The sequence below is a fragment of the Pangasianodon hypophthalmus genome, chromosome 6, assembly GCF_027358585.1.
Source record: "Pangasianodon hypophthalmus isolate fPanHyp1 chromosome 6, fPanHyp1.pri, whole genome shotgun sequence".
Classification (NCBI taxonomy): Eukaryota; Metazoa; Chordata; class Actinopteri; order Siluriformes; family Pangasiidae; genus Pangasianodon; species Pangasianodon hypophthalmus.
In genome coordinates, this window is record NC_069715.1 from 14,383,064 (window position 1) to 14,403,080 (window position 20,017).

The 20,017-nt window shown below is 39.5% G+C and overlaps 2 protein-coding genes across 2 annotated transcripts; one reads left to right on the plus strand and one right to left on the minus strand.

The window, feature by feature from the left end:
• The first annotated feature begins 621 nt into the window (after positions 1-621).
• rapsn (receptor-associated protein of the synapse, 43kD) lies at positions 622-11,577 on the plus strand. Its single transcript, XM_026927067.3, has 8 exons — positions 622-1,602; positions 4,031-4,369; positions 4,971-5,129; positions 6,107-6,205; positions 6,816-6,938; positions 7,092-7,145; positions 7,362-7,561; positions 9,049-11,577. The coding sequence occupies exons 1-8, from the start codon at positions 1,390-1,392 to the stop codon at positions 9,119-9,121; spliced, it is 1,260 nt and encodes a 419-aa protein (XP_026782868.1). The 5' UTR covers positions 622-1,389; the 3' UTR covers positions 9,122-11,577.
• A 197-nt stretch (positions 11,578-11,774) lies between these two features.
• ighmbp2 (immunoglobulin mu DNA binding protein 2) lies at positions 11,775-19,878 on the minus strand. The gene is made up of 16 exons (XM_026927815.3): positions 19,749-19,878; positions 19,395-19,481; positions 19,111-19,280; positions 17,355-17,550; positions 17,159-17,256; positions 16,899-17,062; positions 16,324-16,524; positions 16,029-16,176; positions 15,743-15,917; positions 15,221-15,403; positions 14,967-15,085; positions 14,736-14,830; positions 14,488-14,611; positions 13,538-14,395; positions 12,245-12,444; positions 11,775-12,040 (listed from the first exon to the last, which is right to left on the minus strand). Exons 2-16 carry the CDS (start codon positions 19,469-19,471, stop codon positions 11,843-11,845), a joined length of 3,006 nt encoding a protein of 1,001 aa, XP_026783616.3. The 5' UTR covers positions 19,472-19,481; positions 19,749-19,878; the 3' UTR covers positions 11,775-11,842.
• Positions 19,879-20,017: the final 139 nt, after the last annotated feature.

Below are 20,017 nucleotides of genomic sequence, written 5' to 3' on the forward strand. Positions count from 1 at the left end.
TTTATCCTTTTTATGAATATGTTTAATGGCAATAAGTCTTAAAAAAATCACATAGGATCCAATACTAGGTACAAATATAAGTAACTGATGTCTAATTAACATTTCCATAGGCTTATTACAAATTGTGCAAATTAGTAAAGATAAACAAACTACTTACATGGCAACTATTAAATTAAATTAATAAATTTCTGTATAAAATTGTTTATTTAGTTATACAGGGAAATGTGAACAGTCAAAGCTAATGAGGGCTAAGTCTGTGTCTTGATCATCAACCCTCCAGGAATTGTGTTATGATCATGCCGTGACTTACAAAGTCCAGAGACATGTCTTGGGAAAGTTGTGAATGGCAAGGTGTTAAAAGTGCCTATTTGTATCCTCGAAGCAAGCTGAAAGGAAAGGGGGGTGGGAAAGCTAGAACTTGATAATTCGATCCCATTGATGTGTCTCAAGAAGCATTGATACTGTAACTTAAGACAAATACCATGTCAGACTTTGTGAACTATTCTAAGCATCAGTTGCTGACACCAGAGCAGGGGGTATGGGGGGGTGGGGGGTTTGGGGGGGTGGCACATATGCGCTTTAACAAGGCCCGCCCCCAGGAACTCGCCAGCCAGTGCAAGGAGTGTTTGACTTGCTCAGCTTTAATGTTGTGAAATTACTGTCTGTTTTTAGCTTCTCATTTGCTGAGCCCTGAATCTTGCAGAACTCCGGACCCTTTTTTAGGCATTTTCCTGTTTCATTACTAATTGTGGTGTTGATGTCTGATTGAAAAAAAAAATCTGCAGGTGAGGTGAAGGGTTGGTTTCAAGGCTGGAGGCGAAGCATGTAGGCGTCTTTTGTGACCTTGGGTCTTTTCAGAGACTGAAGCTGGATTCCAGCAGGGACACATGGTCCAGACTGACAAGGCCATCTGCTACAGCGCCAGGCCAGGAGAGGGAGGGAGGAAAGAGGTAAAGAAAGGGAGGGCAGGGGATACAGAATTCCTCCCACTGGGGTGTGGAGGGAGTAGATATTCTGGGAGATCATTGCCAGCACCTTGGAGTGGAACTTATGCATTCAGTGTCTTCAAACGTCACTGGAGTATTCTAAAGCTTCTATGGTGACTCGTTGAGAAGATCCAGGTCTGGCCTTCAAACTGAGCAGCACAGATGACATTCTTGTAGTGATGAGCAATCTTGGCTTTGGGGTTCTTGTATGCAGTGGATCCAGTTCCTTCCTCTTGCCTCTGCACCCGAAGCTGAGCACGGTGGAATAAAGAGGCTGGCGGGTGCAGAGGCCTGGCGTGGGCTGTCTATCTCTTATCTGCTTCTACGTCCAAACAGCGACGGAAAGGGATTGTATGCTTTCGGTTCTTCTGAAGACCAAAGAGCCAGGTAAAGGAATATTTTTATGAGGCACATGTTCACAAAGATGGGCCAGGACCAAACAAAGCAGCAGATTGAGAAAGGGCTCAAGCTTTACCAGTCAAACGAGACGGAGAAAGCTCTACATGTCTGGATGAAGGTTCTGGAGAAGACCACTGATCCCGGGGGCAAGTTCAGGGCTTTAGGTTGCCTGATCACAGCACATTCAGAGATGGGGAAATACAAAGAGATGCTAAAGGTAAGCTACATTTTTCATGTTTGTCAGCATATTACTGATATCATAATGCTTTTCAAATTTATTAGAGAATTTGATATTATGACTAGGTATGTGAAGTTTTATATTTTTAAATATTTGTGTAATTGTGTAAAAAAAAATCCTTGATATCCATTTTCTATATATAATGATATAATTGTACATTCATAGCATATACTTGTTTTGGATAGCTATTATTTAAAATAGTAACTAAGTATTGTTATTTGCTAATTCTTGCTAGGTAGCTTGCTATATAGATTGAGGTATCTAGCTAGAATAAGGCTAATGCATATTATAATAAGTTAGACAGACTGACCCACATCTCTTAAGGATTCACATATCATTGTAAGCTTTAATATTATATTTCAGAAAAACATGAATTTTTGTCCATAAAGACAAGTTTGATTATGGTATTATATGATTTACATGAATATTGTCTATAACCATTCACATAGAAACATCATAGAAATGTGTGTAGCAGCATGTAGTCACAAAATTTAGAATTGAACATGTACTATATATATGGAAAAAGCTATCAAGTTCTTTGTTGATAACTGATCATTAGCAATGACCAGTTTTTAATGTTCAGAAACAGCTCCTGTAACACACTTGATTCACTAAATTCTGCCATCAGAAGCATCTGAAACTGAGAATCAGTTTAGAATTAAGATTGCAAATTCACTATATTTTAAATACAAAATGAAAAAAAAAATAATAAATCAGTTACTGTACTACTTGTACTACTGCCACAAATTCTTCTGTTAACAAATGAACAACTTATTGTTCATTGTTTTCTTTTCTTGTAATTTCTTTTTTTAATGAAGTTAATGTTGCTTCCACTCTTTGGCCTGTTTGGGCAGTTGGGGGATAGCTTCAACTATCTCAGTAAAATCTGATACAGCTGGAGAGAAAAGAGACGGTGCTGTCTGTAATGTACTGGCCTGCAACTTGACCTAAGTGATTTGCTCAGGTTAAAGTAGGTTTGAAAGCTATGTGAGAGAGAGAGAGAGAGAGTTCCACTCAGATACACAAACATTTAGGAAGTTCTGAAAAAGACAAGGAGAGAGTCCTTGAGGAATGCCTGGACTGTTCACATGTGTGCTAAGCCACTAAAGAAGGCATTTTGATGAATATATTGTTTGAGTTATTGTAACAAATATTTATGTGATATTATCTCCCTTAGAATAAATCTGCTTCATTTTTCATATGATCAAAATATTACAAACTAACAAACACACTGCTGATTGTCAGTTGTCTCTAAGCTTTTGATGGCTTTTAATTTATATATATGTGTGTGTGTGTGTGTGTGTCAACATAAAATGTTGTCCTAATATTTTACCCGTAATGCCATCTGTTCTCATATGCCATAATGTCATTAAAACAGTTTTCTAATTTTAAAGTAATATTACACTACCATTTGCCTACTTTGTTGGGTTCAAATAAAACAAAGTGATCTCAACTATTTAAGCAAATCTTATCAGACGTTAATAGTTACAGGAATTTAAGTGTGATAACATGTGATATATCTAACGTAAATCCTGAGGAGCCATTTTAAATTTGTGGCTTCCGAAGGAAAGCGGTAACGAGAGCCTCATGATATATGAGCCCCAACTCAGGATATCTTGTTGACATAAACCCCCTTACTCCCAGGAACATGCTTTGCTAAGTTTAGTGTAGACTTCATTAGCACGCTAATGCTCTTAAACAACATAAACAAGAGTAGTGAACAGAGTGGGAGAAATTGTACTCATACTTTTGTGTAGTATCTGTACAATTTATGCCTGTAGAATGCATTGAATGTTTTTTAAAATCAGTTGTGCTGATCATTTTGAAAGTTACAACTATAGGACAGAGTGTGTGTGGACTGATACTGAAAAGAAATAAGTAACTACGTAGATTTGTCTTTAAATGGGCACGCAATATAATGTAAAAGTGGAAAGATGATTCTATTAAAAGTTATTCAAGTAAATGCATTTGAAAGCTCACAAAACTAGTACTGGCTTCATATTAATGAAATGTCTCAGGGGGATTTAGGATCAGATTTCCCAGTCAGCATTCATAAAAATGTAAAATCACTTATGAATTGCAAATACACTTACTGAGCAGCTTAGCAAATATAAGCCTAAGGGAAAAAAATCCATACATTAAGGTACATGTAATATTTTAGCTGTGAGATTTATTCACTGTTTACTGAGCCGTTCATGATAGGCATAGTCTTAAAAGATACAACAGCACAAGCGTCAAGAATATTGACTCATAGATACCTTGTATGAATAATTTTAGCATACGCATTATTGTATGAACTTACACTCCTTTGATCAATCCTGTATAGAGTAATTCTTACCAAATTATTCATACTTTGCTTTTCTGTCATCTCCTTCTCCACTAACACACTCACACACATATGGATCAGTATGCCCTAGCTCAGATTGACACAGCACGAGAGATGGAGGACCCAGACTACCTAACCGAAGGCTACCTGAACCTGGCCCGCAGCAACGAGAAGCTCTGCGACTTTCAGAAGACCATTTCATACTGCAAGACCTGCTTAAACATGCAAGGCACCACTGTGAGCCTGCAGCTCAACGGCCAAGTGTGTCTGAGCATGGGCAATGCCTTCCTGGGCCTCAGTGTCTTTCAGAAAGCCTTGGAGAGTTACGAGAAGGCCCTGCGGTATGCACACAATAACGATGACAAGATGCTGGAGTGCAGGGTGTGCTGCAGCCTGGGCAGCTTCTACATTCAGCTAAAGGTACAGTGCTCAAAAGGCCCTGCTGCTGGTAATTCTATCTATGTGAAAATGATTGAGCTATTATCCTCAGACCTGCTTTTGAACTAAAATTGATTAATGTGTAGCATGCTATATAGTTGCATAAGCGTTAAAATTATGGCGCACTCCCTGAACAACCGGTAGTGTAAAAGGTTGGGTCACGTACAACCTTCCACTGGTCTGATGTCACTCTGCTGCAGTCACTCACAGCGCGGCACTATAAGAAACCGCCAACATGCATCATGCAGGGTAACAGAAGACAAGCCAAATACAGCAGGCCAGTCCAGATATAGACCTTTGTACTCACCTTGACACTGGAGATTTGTAGATTTTAATCCCCCGGATACCCAGAATGGTCTGGTGTAATGAGTCTGTGATGAAATGGCATGTGGAGAATGTACTCGTATGTCAAAGGCACTGACTGCCACAATATAGAAAATATAAAAATAGCCCATTTTTAACTTCCTAGCATGATGTTTATGCAGTACATTTTGATATTCATTCATTCACTCATTCACCAGAAAGTATTCACTGGATGTTTTACCATACGATATATGTTCATGCATATTCTTTGCTCTTGTAGGATTACGAGAAGGCCTTGTTTTTTCCATGCAAAGCAGCTGAGCTTGTCAATGACTACGGGAAAGGCTGGAGTCTCAAGTACCGTGCCATGAGCCAGTACCACATGTCAGTGGCCTACAGGAAGCTAGAGCGTCTGCCAGATGCCATGGAATGCTGTGAGGTAAGCACTAGTGGAGGGTTCTAGTAAGAGCTCATTTGGAAAGGTTAATGCAATCACTGATTCATTTGGCAGACACTTTTATTCAAATTGGCTAACAAGTCAAATCAAATACTACCCAAGAATATAGCTGTTAATCTGTTAAACTCCCAAGACATACTGTTGGTTCCAGACTTCACTGCTTTTTTTTATTAATTTCACTGTAGTTTCTGGATGATTAATAGTAGCTACTGGATTATATGTGTTATGATTATTTACTGAATTTGCATCAAAAGAGCAGAAGCAAGTGTGAACAGATAACACAGAGCCTTGAGCAAGTTCTGATACAAGCAAGTCATGAAATACTCAGTCAAACTAGACATTTTACACTTTGACTCAGGCAATTAATGGGAATGAATGTTTTATAAAGACAGTGAGGTCATGTTAGAAAATCTCAGTATGTAACAGTAACTTAGCAGACTGCCATTGGAAAGCACTGCAACTGTAAATATATCACACATTATATCAGTGATGACCTGAATGTCTCCCAACTGTACTGAAGTTTAGCACTCGCTTTGTCATAGTTTCAACTCTGGTGACACACTCCATGTTTCTGTGCGTAGCTACATCTGAATGGCGTCCAACAACTGACAGGTGCAGCTGTTTGTGAGTCGTGTGCCAGACCACCCAACTTTACTATGACAGAGAAAAATAGGCCAAGGGCCCTGTACCATGTTAAAGTGCCGTCGTCATGAAGAGATTAGTCCCTACACTAACAAGCAGTGCTACAAAGAGACATTGCTCTGGACCATGAATATCACACTGCAGTAATATGGGGACAGATGGCAGAGTAGCACATTCCTCTTTACGTTTATGATCGAATTTCAGCTGTTGTGCAACTGGCATGGGGGGCTGTGCTTCCCGAAAGTGTCTTGTGGAACTATCTTTAATGCTCCTGTAACCTTAAAAACAAAGTAAACGAATGCCGTCTGCCCTCACAGGAATCAATGAAGATCGCTCTGCAGCACGGAGACCGTCCTCTGCAAGCCATGTGTCTCCTGAATTTTGCAGATATCCATCGCTGCCGCAATGATGTAGATGTAAGCCACTTTCATCTCTGAAACTTCATCTCTGAAAAGCTATTTGATTAAATCAACACAGTTCCAGGCTTCAGTACATAAAGATTTGTAGCTTGTGACTTTAGTATTATAAGGTTCTGTCTCAGTGAAAGTAGATTGCAAAGTAGAACTTTATTTATGCTTGCTATTATTTGTTTATCTATGTTTTATTTCCTCTGATGCTTGCTGAACAAATCCTCAATCCCATAAGGAACACTGTTCATTCATTCATTCATTCATTCATCTTCAGTAGCTGCTTTGTCCTGGTCAGGGTCGCGGTGGATCCTGAGCCTATCCCAGGAACACTGGGGACAAAGCAGGAATGCACCCTGGATGCGTCACCAGTCCATCTCAGGGCATCATTCACACACACATTCACACACTCATTCACACCTAGGGACAATTTTAGAATAGCCAATCCACCTACCACCATGTTTTTAGTAGGTGAGAGGAACCCAGAGACTGTGGTGGAAAAACACACAGACACAGGGAGGACATGAAATTCCACACAGGCAGTAACCCGAGCTCCAGATTGAATCAGGGACATTAGAGTTTACTATGAGAAGGTTGATCATTTTCTGACTTTTCTCAGAAAGCATTCCCTCGCTACGAGTCTTCAATGTGTATAATGACAGAGATTGGCAACCGCCTTGGACAAGCAGCCATCCACTTAGGAGTGGGGAAGTGTTGGCTACTGCAGAAGGAGCTTGACAAGGTGATGAAGTGCTTTGAAAATCTGCATTTAAAAAACATTATAGAACAATATGAAACAAGCTTACACTTACCAGCATCTGAAACTGTGCGAGCTATTATAGTTCTCAGATACCTAATTTATTATATTTCTGACACTATTTTATCTCTTTTCCAGGCACTGGATTCTTTTCAGCGAGCATACGAACTAGCAGACGGAATAGGAAACAAGGTGTGTTAAGCAAGTCAAGCAAGTGTGTTAAAACAAATACCAGTCAAATTACCTTTATAACCCGTCTACTTCCACAGCATGAATCAGAATCAGAATCATTTTATTTACATGTATTAGGAATTTTTCTTGGTGTTTGGTCACAACGCTATACATTCAACACAGTTTATAAAAAATGTTTAAAACTAGCCATTTTTTGTCCCGTGTGTTTTTCCACAGCTGTTTTGTCTGAAGGTACACTGCCTGTCAGAGGGCATCTACCGTAGCAGGGAGCAGCAGGACCAGCTCAGAGAGCAGGTGGTGAAGTTCCTGCAATGCGTAGAAGAGCTGGAGCTCTACTGTGGCATGTGTGGCGAGTCAATCGGGGAGAGGAACCAGCAGCTCCAGGCTTTGCCTTGCTCCCACATCTTTCATCTCAAGTACGTGTCCCTCCTGTTCTCATGCTCACATGTTCAGTGTTTCTGATATAAACTATGAAAGGCAGTTTTCTGACTGACATAACCACATCATTAAGGTGTCATAGAAGATACAATTTATAGATTATTGAGTTGTCATGACAGTATGGCAGTGGCATATTAGCATTATTGATAGCCACCATAACATTTGATGATGAGATGGCTCATGTCACGTGATCTAGTTAGCATATATTTTATGACATGATACATACTTCATAACATACTTTTGACACATACTTCATAAGAACTGTCATAATGTCTGATGAAATAAGTGTTACATTTGCTCTGGGCTTGTAAGAAGTGTCACCTGACATATAGGTCATTTTATTTGTTTAACCTTTTTTATGTAGGATCATCTTGCTTTGTTCTTGTCACATTTAATTAAACCATTTTCACCCACCAACATATAAATTAGTTCCTTCTGTTTAAATCCATGACATCCATGCTTGTGAGAGAAACACGAGTACAGGCCTAGACTAACCTTTGTTTACGCTCACTGTCATTGTTACATTCCAACACGGATACATGGGATTAGGAGCATTGATTTAAAACTCTAATTAAAATGTTTGTCTAATCTACTGTTGCATTCAGATGAAGATGAGAACATGATATGCTGCTGTTCATGTGGTGAGAACACTGTTGAAGGATAACTGAGATATAGCCTTTATGAATTTCTACAGAACATCTAAATGTACTCTCACAAGCCATTTTAATAGGAACATCTGTACACATGTTCACTCATGCCGTTCTTCAATCAGCCATAACTGGACAGTTCTAGATTGAAGATTTGATGTGTTGTGCATTCTGAGATGCTTTTCTACTCACCGTGGTTGTAAAGAGTGGTTATTTGAGTGTCCATAGCCTTTCTGTCCCAGGAGATCAGCAGTTTCTGAAATGTTCAAACCAGTCCATCTGGCACCAACAACTGTGCATTTGGCATCTAGTAGGAAAACAACATAAAATCATGAATTCTTCTAAAACACGGACAATAAGCAACACAGTCCTGTGCAACAGAATACAACATACCATGAAAAATGATATATTAAATTTTACTTTTATGCTGGAATTCTCCTTCAACTGAAGCTCTTAGCCTGTATCTGCACTGTGCTGTCACCGCATGATTAGCTGATTGGACAATTGCATGAATGTACAGGTGTACACGTGTTCCTAAAAAGTTGGTGAGTTTATACCTTTTTTATGACTTATGACGTTATCTTTTTTCACACATTGCAAAAATTAGCATGTGACATAATATGTCATAACATTAAACATCATGCCAGCCAACATATCAGTTAAAGTTAATAGAAACATGTAACTGGACATGACAGCATAAGTCATTTTTCATGACATGTTTTCGATGTGGCTAGTGCTCAAGTAAATTGTTACAGAAATCACTTCATATAGATGCTGGTTAATTGATTATTTCTATTTTTTTTTTTTTGTTTAATCAGGTGCCTGCAGACGAACGGGACACAGGGTTGCCCAAAATGTCGCCGTTCCTCCATGAAGCCAGGTTTTGTATGATGTGGTTGTGAAGTTCCTCTTTGGACTAGGCGACATATCAACGTGGCTCCACTTGAGAAAAAGACTGCAATGTCCTCTACCAGGAGACACAAAAACAGAAAAAAGGGAGTGTGTTAAATTCCACCCTGTTCAGCTCGTCTGGAATTAATATCGAGACTGAACACAAATGGAAATAGCCGAAATGGTCACTCCAACCATCTGCACAAAGTGTATCTTTGTGCTGTGAGACTTTGAAGAGCGCTGACTCAAATCTGTGCGTACGCCCTAGTGGGCTAGCCGGAGGCAGCAACTCAGATACAAAATTCTTAAAGCACTAAGAATTTAAGAAAGATAATGAGACAAGGGGTCACTATACATATCATATTGCCAAGTCAGTGTACACTGGCTATATGGCATGGATCATGTTTTCATGGATTCAGGTAGAATTATAATCTTTAGGACATGCCGTGTTTGGCATCTGTAAATTGAATAAAATGTAGAAATTATGCTGACTGTTAAACTGTATTACATTTTCATACTATAGTAGTATTATTATTATGATTATTGCTAGGCTACTGTATATATAGCACTAACAAACCATATACATTTAAACTGTATAACTTGAGGATATAGTTAATGCATTGTATATACTTTGTACTACAAAAAATAGTGTTAGTAGCTCGTTTGATGTTCAGGGAGGTTCAGTGATTACAGTGATGGTAAAATCGAATACAGCTAGCTGTGGTTTTAAAACTATGTTCATAACAGACCCTCTCAAGAAACTAAAATACTATTTTATACTAAAGATACTAGTGTTAACTGAACCGAATGTGTGCTGCAGTGGTTCTTGACTACAGTCCCGAGGATCCCTTTGCACTGCATATATTTTTTTCTTGCCGATTCTACACAGTTAACACAGCACACAGTAATAAAAGCCCTTCATGAGCCATTCAAAACTCAGTCCAAAGTGCGGGATCATTAGGGACTGGGGCTTAGAATCATTTCACTCCTGCATGTCTGCTTGGCTCCCTGCTTTCCCTGCCCACAACAGCGCTTTCATAGATATGACAAATTTTTCGCAAATGTATGTATGCATGTATGATTACTAAAATATATAGGTAGCTTATTAAAAATTGGATGCGTATTACACAGCGGTTACACAGACTGTACAGTGGTTCGACATCTAACATTATGACAGAACATTTGGTAAATTAAAGATTATTGTTGAATGTCAACTCTTAAGAAGGACTGAATTCTTATAACTAAATGGGAGCAATGTGAGATGCTGCTGCTCTTCTGTTTGTGTTCATTCTGTTTGTGTATCATTATTAGTTATACCTTATGTTTTCAAAATTAATAGAACTGTCCCATTTTACTAACAAAACACATGTAGCAATTTCACCTTCTGTCTACTCCTAGTACAAAACTACCTCTTTCCATTCTTTACTACACAAGCATGTTTTTGTTTCAGGATCAGATTTAAGCTCCAAATATAAGAATATATGTTGAATGTTTGAGAATGGTCCTTCAGACATATCCAGTGGATTTTTTTTTATAGTGAAATTTCAATAAACCTTTTTTGCTACAATTGATGTCAGACTCTTCCTTTTCCATGACGACATAGCTACACACTGTGCATTTGTAGCAGCTTTTTTTGTAAAGCTGTTACAGGTCCCGTCACTCAGCACAACTTAAACTAAACTGATCCTCAGTAATGAGTGCACAGGCGTGCGATATGAAAAGAAGCAGTTGCTTCCTGATAATTGGTGAAGTTCTAGCCCAAGGGTGTCCAAACTTATCCACAAAGGCCCACTGTGGGTGCAGGCTTTCATTCCAACCAAGCAGAAGCCACACCTGAGTCTACTGAAAGCCAGGATCAACTGATTAAACTGGTGGAATCGGGTGTGGCTCCTGCTTGATTGGAATGAAAACTGCACCCACACCGGCTCTCAGATTACACACCCCTGCTCTAGCCATATGGTTGTGCATAAGTTTAACAAATTATTATTCAGTACTCTTATCAAGTTTTCTTAATAACTTTAACTGTCAGTTTTTTTTTGCCTCCTCCCAAACAAAACCTTTTAATAATTTTCATTTATGTTCATTCATTCTTGCCTTTTGCTTCCACTTTTCCTTGTGGCAACAGTCTGAGATGGTCTCTTCTCTGTCCCTAGCCACATATTAGAGCTCCTCCTGAGGGAATCCCCAGACATTCCCAAGCCAACTGTGAGATATATCCTTTCCAGCGCGTCCTGGGTCTGCCCCAGGGTCTCCGACCACAGCGCCATGTCTGATACAGTTCCTCCTGGAGGGCATACCTGTAGGCACCCAAAAGCACCTCAACAGCAGCTCTACTCTCAGGCTCTCTCAGACTGCTGAGCTCCTCACACATCACGGAGATTAAGAACAGCAACTCTGCAGGAGAACCCTGTTTCCACCACCTGTACACGCAGCCATATTCTTTCAGTCACTACTAATGTGCCTTTTCTCATTTTCTAAAATAAATCATTTATTTTAATATATCTTAATAGTTTAAACATGTATTTCAATTCCACTATTAAAAAGTTCTAAGACATTAGCAATCAAAAAAAAACTAAAAATGACAATGTTTAAATATTGTTGCAGGTGTATTTCAAGTGCTCATATATAAGCATAGATCTACTAATGCAATGCATAGATCAAACCACCACTTTATTCGTTTAATTAGAATAAATTAATTTTTACACAGCAGAACTGAAATATTCAATGTTCTTTATCCTTTGACTTGGATTTTCTTTGGGATGCCATGTCTTTGAGTTTAGAGTCTAGTTTGCGTTGCAGGTATGCTTTTTTGTTCGGATCCATGGACTTGTCCTTCTGCCCGCTTCCAGCATACAGCACTCCCTCTTTGCTTATTCTCATGCGAGCCTGCGCCTTCGCTTTGTCTCCACATCCATGGACCTACAAAACAATAAACTGATTATAGTAGTATGCCAACATCGGTAAGAATGAATGAATGAATGAAAACTAGTTGAGACCAGTTATCGTGCTCTCAGGAGAATAATGTGATCTGTCCTGCAGTAGTTTTTATTTATGATTAGCAATGTTAGCATTTTGACTGACGTATACTATTACTGAGAAGGTTGTCATTAAAGCATGTGCTACCTCAGGTATGTGGTGACTCAGGCAGTACTGTCTGTTACAGTAGACACACAGCTGCCCCAGTGTGAGCACACTGGCTTTACACTTCATGAAGCCACACACGCTTTCTGCTTTCACCACAGCATCAATGAGTGCATCAAAATCATCCTCAGCTGTAGCAGCTGCAGCAACGTCCACAGCCCCTGCTTTCATTTTCCCCTTTCCTAAGACAGAAAGTCACAATAACATGATAGTAATGTGGAATATACAGCTGGACAGAATTAACCCAGCACAGAGATATAATATTAAATACAATGCCTTGCATAAGTCTTCACCCCCCTTGAACTTTTCCACATTTTGTAGTGTTACAACCTGAAACTGAAATGGACTTAACTGGGATTATACAGTATATCATTAATCTACACATAATCTACACAAGCCCATAATATTGAAGTGGGATGAACAAAATAACAAGTTCAAGTTGTGACTGCATCAGTATTCAACCATTTCTGTGAAATCAGTTGCCATCAGAAGTCACACAATTAGTTAAATCACCTCCACTGAGTTTGCAAATAAAATATAACATGCTCTCTATAGAAATAAAAATGTTCCTGTAAGGCCCTAGATTTTATTATGGAACTACCAACACAAGTCCATGCTAGTAAAGTCAAAAAGCATCAATCTGGGTTTGATTATTTAAATAAATGCCAAACTTTGAACATCCTACAGAGCAGCATTAAATCCATTATTTAAAAATGCAAAGAAAATAGGACAACTGTGACTCTGTCTAGATGAGGCCTTTCACCAGAAGTCAGTGATTTGGTCAGGAGGGCATTGAACAAAGAAACAAACAAGAGACCAAGGGTAACTCTGAAGGAGTTGGAGAGATCCACAGCTCTGAAGGGAGAAGCTGTTCACATGACAACCACAGCCTGAACACTCCACAAAGCTGGGTTTTATGGAAGAGTGGCAAGCCAAGAACAAAAGCCATATGGGTTTGCCAAAAGACATGTTTGAGGCTAAGAAAACATGTGGAAAAAAGTCTTCTGGTATGTTGAGACCAAAATTGAGGTTTTTGGTCTTGGGAGAAAGAGCTTTGTTTGGTGGAAACCATCATCCTGAGAAGACCATTCCCACAGTGAAGCATGGTTATGGGGGTGCTTACCATCAGCAGAGACTAGGAAATTGGTCAGGGTTGAAGGTAGGATGGACATTTTGTATAAAATCAAATGTTAAAAATCCCAATTAAGTTAATTTCCTACAACTACAAAACATGGAAATGTTCAAGGGGGTGAATACTTATGCAAGGCAACGTACCTTTTGTTACACCTTTGTTCTTTTTCGTGGATGGCCCTTTGCTGTCTTTATGCTCTGTCTCCTGTCTTTTGCTCTGAATTTTCTCCTCCCGTTTTTCTTGCTCCCGGCGCATACGCTCCAAATGCAAGCTTTTCAAATCTAGAGCAGGCTTTAGTGGTTGCCTGTTGGATTCTTTTTCTGTTAGTTCCTCTGGAGTCTGGATTTCTGGCCTTGTGGACACTGATTCCTCTTCCAGTCTCTCCTCTGGCTCTGCCACTGGTTTGGAAACAGTGATATGACGCTGTTTTCCGGTTCCCTTGCTCACATGCTTTAGTTCCAGCTCTTCACAGAGTTGGTGGACTAGGAGGCGTTCATGTGAATTCAGAGAGGAAGGAAATTGAAGCTCTGTCTGACTTTGGTTGTCCAGAAAGATAAGCAACTGCTGCCTCATCTCCTCTTTCTTAATTTGAGACTCAATTTGATCATCTGCTTTTGGTTTGGGAAGGCTTGACTTTAGGTTACTGCTGATGTGGGGATCATCCTTTGATTGGCCGTTTCCTTTGCTCTTGCTCTCAGAGATTTTATTGTGCTTGGTCTCATTTCTCTTGCCTTGTTGGTTTTTTGCCTTTGTTTTGGTGGAAGATGCTTTAATGTTATTCTGTTCGTCTTTAAAATCGCGGTGGTAGTTTTCAGGAACCAGGTCCTCTAGGTACTCGAAGGCAGTGCGAACCTCCCCGTGTTCAGACATGTAGTCAACCAAGCTCCTGAGAAAGTCATGGTTTCGGACAGTCTGGGAATCACATACCACTACAAGCTGTCGTCTGGCACGTGTTACTGCCACGTTGATCCTCCTGTCCTCCGCAAGAAATCCAACCTCTCCTGCAAGCTCAAAGTGAAACAGTCAAATGAGGTACTGATCATTTAGATCCTATCCTTGTTGTTATTTACTAGTTTCACATATGTTGCCTCACCTTTTCTATTAGATCTAACCAGAGACAGCAGCACTGCCTCCTTTTCTCTGCCTTGAAAGCCATCTACAGATTTGATCTCCAGGTCAGGATACTCATTTGAGAGTTTCTGTCTTAGCAGATCTACCTGAAACATAAACAGTGAAGGTTATGACAAAAAAGTAATGTATGATATACTGGGGAAACATATTTGCAACTTCCTTCAACAAAACCTTCCCTTTAATTGGAATGTCTGGAAAGGAATAGTCTACCTGTAGGTTATAAGGTGCAATGACTGCAATGTCTTTGGCCTGCACTCCAGCCTCAGTCAAGGTTTTCACATGAAGTGCCACTATGTCAACTTCACCTGGGTTTTCAGAAGGAAAAAAAAAAATAAAAAAAAAATCTAAAGTTACACTGTAAATGTTTAGGCCAAATTGTGATTTCCAGTGATGTGAGGTCAGAGTAGAAAATAATACAAAGATTTAATATCTGATCATTACCCTGATTGCCTTTTGACTGCTCATCTGTGTCCTCCATTTCATTAAGACCACAGCCAGCAGTGTCAATTAAGAGCAGAGGCATGCTGGTCTCCTCAACATGAGTTACACCAGCCAGGTCCCTGATGAAAAAAAGATACTACACTAAACACCTGCAAAGAGACATTATGTCTAATCTAAAACAGACAACAATGCTACAATTCCAGTACCATTATAGCTATATAAAAGTGGGCCTGACCTAATATTCAATCGCATACCTTAATAAATGTTTCTCCACTGAAGGATGTGCAGTCAGTTTCCCTTGGTACATCTGCTCTGAGGCCCACTGCATGATGGCACTGTTCATACGGTACTGAGTGGTCAGCATTCGAACTATTGAGTCTCCGTACTTCTGAATCAGCCGCTCCATTAAACTCACAGACAGACCTTTAGCAGCTGCACTGTTTAACAGTGAAATCAAAGTTGTTTGAAATCGTAGCGTGACCAAAAAATAGTCATGGGACAAAGGAAAATGTTTATGATACTCTCCAATAATTTGCATAAGCTATATTTACATATTGAAACTGATATCATATGAAGTAAATCACTTGCCTATGCATTCAAATGCTCATACAACATGTGTTATTAAATTTAGAGTGACTTTATATACTTCTATATTTAAGTATTCTATAAGGTTCTCATAAGTCAATCCTTATATCACACTGTTCGATACTACATAACAATTGCAAACAAAAGATTTCATAATAAAATATAAACATTGGGTTAGTTTCTCGGCATACTTCTGAGATTTAATTGTGGGTGGCAGCTGCTTGTAGTCTCCAGCCAGGATGCACTTGCGTGCTTTGAGCAGTGCAATCCAACAGCTGCTCTCCAGAGCCTGAGCACATTCATCTATCACCACCAGGTCGAAATGCTCGCTTGGCAAATACTTCAGTGGACCATCATCACTAGATCCTGTATGCGACAAATATTACTTCAGAGCCTGAGAGGAAAAAGTAGGACCATATTCTCTATGATTGGGTGTATAAGGATTAGAGGTTTATACAATAGTACAGTACTACTCACCAGTGTTGGTTGCTAGAATAACACTGGCCCTTTTCAGGATTTGGGAGATGGCCACCTCTTCCCTGGACTTCAGTTCCTTTCGCAGCTCTCCTATTTCTCGCCTTAGGCTGCTTCTCTGTCCTTTGTCACGCACTTTCTTTATCTGACTCTGTGACCAGATCAACAGGTTTCGAATCCATTTATAATCCGTCACAATATCTTAACGTAGTTACATCACTGTATACGGGACAGAATCATGTACCAGAAAATTTTGGAAACACTACATTAAAAGTCTTATGAGAAAATAAAAGCTTACAAAGGCTTTATCCATGTCTTTTCGGACATCTGCGATGATGTTGGTGCTGTCGCTCTGTGCAAGCACTGCATCCAGTGAATGCTTCTGGATTGACTCTAGCAGGCGTGCTGGATGTCCCAGGCGCAGGACCTTAGCCTTGCTCTTAGCCAGGCGCTCCACTAAATTATCCACCGCCACATTGGATGGAGCACAGCACAAAACCTGCAGGGATTTCCATCAGTGGATCATTAAATTACACCAATGATTTTTGTAGACCCGGCTTCACTGCAGAGCTGAAAAATGCTCTTTAGGATGTCAAGGTGCAGTGCATGACTTGACTAAAATGGCCGGAGAGAAGGAGGGATTGTCAACATGAAGCAATCAGACAAAGTTTTATAATAATAATGGACAGCGACGCAGAGATAGTGAGGTGTCACAGAGTAATTTGGGACAGAGAGATAACATCTTGGTGAGTGATTAACTCTTTAAGTAAATGCCTTCTTTCTTTCAATAATAAAGCTGCTGAACTCTTAAATAGCAATTTTTTAATACACTTATTATTTCACAAATGACTGACTACAACTTCTAGGTTGTACCTTCTGGCCTTGTTTTACAGCCTGTAGAATAACTTCAACCACCGTTGTGGTTTTCCCCGTCCCTGGTGGCCCGTGTATGATAGCAACGTCTTTCTGAGAGAGCGCGAATGACACAGCCTCCTGCTGAGAACTGTCTAATCCATTATTGATCCACTCTAAAGCATCTGAGCATGCAAAGTCAAACAAAAAATTCAGTTTTTACATAGTCTGAGCCATATTTATCTTGTAAAATCTTCTCAGAGGTCTTAACATATACTTACTCTGCTGTGACAACATTCCAGGCTCAGAGTAACCAAAAAGGACACTAATTAGATGGGTGGCAGGACCACTTCTATACCCATTCAAAGAATTTAAAGCACTGCAAACAAATAGGAAAATGATTTCCATTTATAAGAGTGTGACTCCAAATGGCTGACAGAAAGCACTGATGAAACCAGGTATGGTCAAAATACTTACCGAGTCAATCGTTTATAAGTTACATCATTTGCAAGCTTCATAATATTGTATAGTCCATCACTTTCCAGGTTGAGGCCATCATGCGTTTCATCAAAAGCAACTGTTATGGATGCTTGCGTCACACGGGTCACCACACCTGAGCAAAGCTGATTAGGCTGGCTGCATCCTTCTGATTCGTAAAGACCCACAATGTCACCTGGAATAAGAACCAACAAACCAGTTATGCTAGCCACAAAATGTAGTTAGCTGTGGTTCCATTCAGCATTCAGTAGGAAATGTAATGCATTACTGATTACAGGTCTTAAAATATAATAAGTATGAAAACATTTTCAGAAATTAAAATGTAGGGATGAACCAGTGAGTTTCGATCTAGGAAATGAAACTGGCTTGAAATGCTGAATCAGTATCGTGTCATATTTTAAATTTTCCCGGTCAGTCAATTGACATTTTATGATGTCAGGATTTTGTGCCATGTTGACAGATGAGAAAGATCCTGTATACGGACACATGACATAATGCGTCTTCAAGCATGTCTCCACCACAGCTGTGATATCTGTGATAATTGGATTGGTTTCCAAAGGTATGTCAGTATCTGCTGATACCTGACACTCATCTTGCATTTTAAGTTAAGCACTTAGCAATGACCCTGGCTGTCCCAACTTTAGCTAACTATCTGGTTTCATGTTAAGCTACCAGCCCTCTTGCCATCTTCTATCAGGAGTTGCTGGGGTGAGCCAATCTACTGCAATGGAGGACTACTAAAGCAGAAGTGGGACCAAGTCATTGTTTTGCAAGTCACAAGTAAGTCTCAAGTCTTGGCATTCAATTCCCAAGTCAAATTACAAGTCAAGACTGCTAAATGCAAGTCAAGTTACAAGTCCTTAACTTAAGTTCAGAGTCCTAAATAAGACATAATGCGCTCTTTACCAAATTTAAGACCAGAGTTCTGATTAGAAAATTTATACAAATCATGCAGGCTTTTTAAAATTAGTGTTCATCACTTTCTAGACAAACTTTATAACTCAATGGAAATATATGGGTATTTCAGAGACGTGTATCTATGACTTAAAAAATTAATATTTCAGTTCAATTTCAAATAAGACAAGGTGTAGACTAAGTTTTCACTAAGTGTACCCATCTATCTCAGGTCAGTTTGGTTTTGCCTTGGAATTTGCTTTGCAAATGCTGAACAAAATTGTTGCTTTTGCATCAGATATTCCTGAACCACAGGTTCTACATGTTGCAACCTTTCTGGTGTTGCAAATAACATAATCTTTGCAGGTGAAGGCTGCTATCTTCAGGAGCGTGGCTACTGCAAAGCGCCTCTGTCATCAGGGAATGAGCAGTCTTTCAACTTTGGCGTTGTCTAGTGCAAGGAAGTGCTATCTGTCTGATTGAAGACTGACCTTGGAAATGAACATTGGTGCTGATTTGCTGAAAATAATTGTTTGTTGGGAAGACTTTTAAATGTATAAACTTTAATCTTTGGTTTTGAAAATGTATCAAGTCTTTCCAAGTCCAAGGGCTCAAGTCAAGTCGCAAGCCTTCTCTGATTATGTCGAGTCAAGTTGAAAGTCAGCAAATTTGTGATAAGTCCAAGTCATGTTACTCGAGTCCACAACGCTGTAATGAAGTCTTTGTAATTAGAATCAGAAAGACTCACAGATCCATTCAGATATCAGTGCAGTAAATTCCCCATCAAAACATTTCAAACACCGTTAACATTGTGGACAGCAGTCACAGAATAAGGCCTCACCAGGTCCAAAGCTGTGACTGGGAAGAACTGAAGGGCCGATACTTTTCCGGGGCTCAAATGAAACCAGAAGTCTGCCATGCATTCCCGTCCTTTGGCTTCCAATCTGAAGTTTCAGCAAGCATACTCCTTTCTGTTGTAGATTTTTTAGTGACAGATTCTTTTGCCATGCCCTGACAACAAAGCATTACAAACACACCACCAAAAAAAAAAGTTAATCAGTTTCCATATGACATGAACTCTGTTAGAAGAGAACAACTGTTCACAACACTGACTGTCTGGAGTACCTTGTTTCTTCTATCTCAGCTCCTCTCTCCTCTTGCAAGAGCTCAAGAGTCTTGGAAACGAAACTTTCAACCTCCATTTCTGTGACTCTGACACACAACACGATAACATAGTCAAATAAAAAACAAAGACCTACGTGAAGCTGGAACTGACAGCCGCACCATTTCCTTCATTATCTTATAAGATTAGCTAGCTAGCAAAGTTAAAAGCCACTTATATTAATTATACAAAAAATACTAATTAGACAACAAAGGGAAAGAGAAGCTAAAACACGTATCTTATAGTCGACACTTCCAGAAATAAATAACATACCTATGAATTGTTAGTATAATTATTTTATGTGAACAGACACCTACCTATCTCTGCACGCACCACAACATCGCTGCAGTCACTTTCGTTAGGAGCAGGAGTCGATTCCAGAAAGATTCAAATCCCCGAGTCTAGGCACTGGGAAGTGAGAGTCGACTCCGAAGCTTTGAGAACCACATAAGAAAAACTGATTCCGGAGCCGCTCTTGTTAACCGTTATTTATTTAGTGGTCTGGATTTTTATACTCGTGATCAAAAAGTTGCTTTTCATCGCCTTAATGCCATTTATTTTTAATAAATTAACTGGTGTCACTTGG

Bases quoted from the DNA above. Each gene is read 5' to 3' on its own strand.
- rapsn (XM_026927067.3), top strand. From the start codon at position 1,390: ATGAGGCACATGTTCACAAAGATGGGCCAGGACCAAACAAAGCAGCAG. The intron at 4,370-4,970 runs GTACAGTGCTCA...TTGCTCTTGTAG, and splicing joins GCTTCTACATTCAGCTAAAG to GATTACGAGAAGGCCTTGTT. The intron at 7,562-9,048 runs GTACGTGTCCCT...TTGTTTAATCAG, and splicing joins TCCCACATCTTTCATCTCAA to GTGCCTGCAGACGAACGGGA.
- ighmbp2 (XM_026927815.3), bottom strand. From the start codon at position 19,471: ATGGAGGTTGAAAGTTTCGTTTCCAAGACTCTTGAGCTCTTGCAAGAG. The intron at 15,086-15,220 runs GTATGCGATTGA...TTTTTTCATCAG, and splicing joins GTGGAGAAACATTTATTAAG to GGACCTGGCTGGTGTAACTC. The intron at 14,831-14,966 runs GTAATGATCAGA...CTGAAAACCCAG, and splicing joins GCAGTCAAAAGGCAATCAGG to GTGAAGTTGACATAGTGGCA.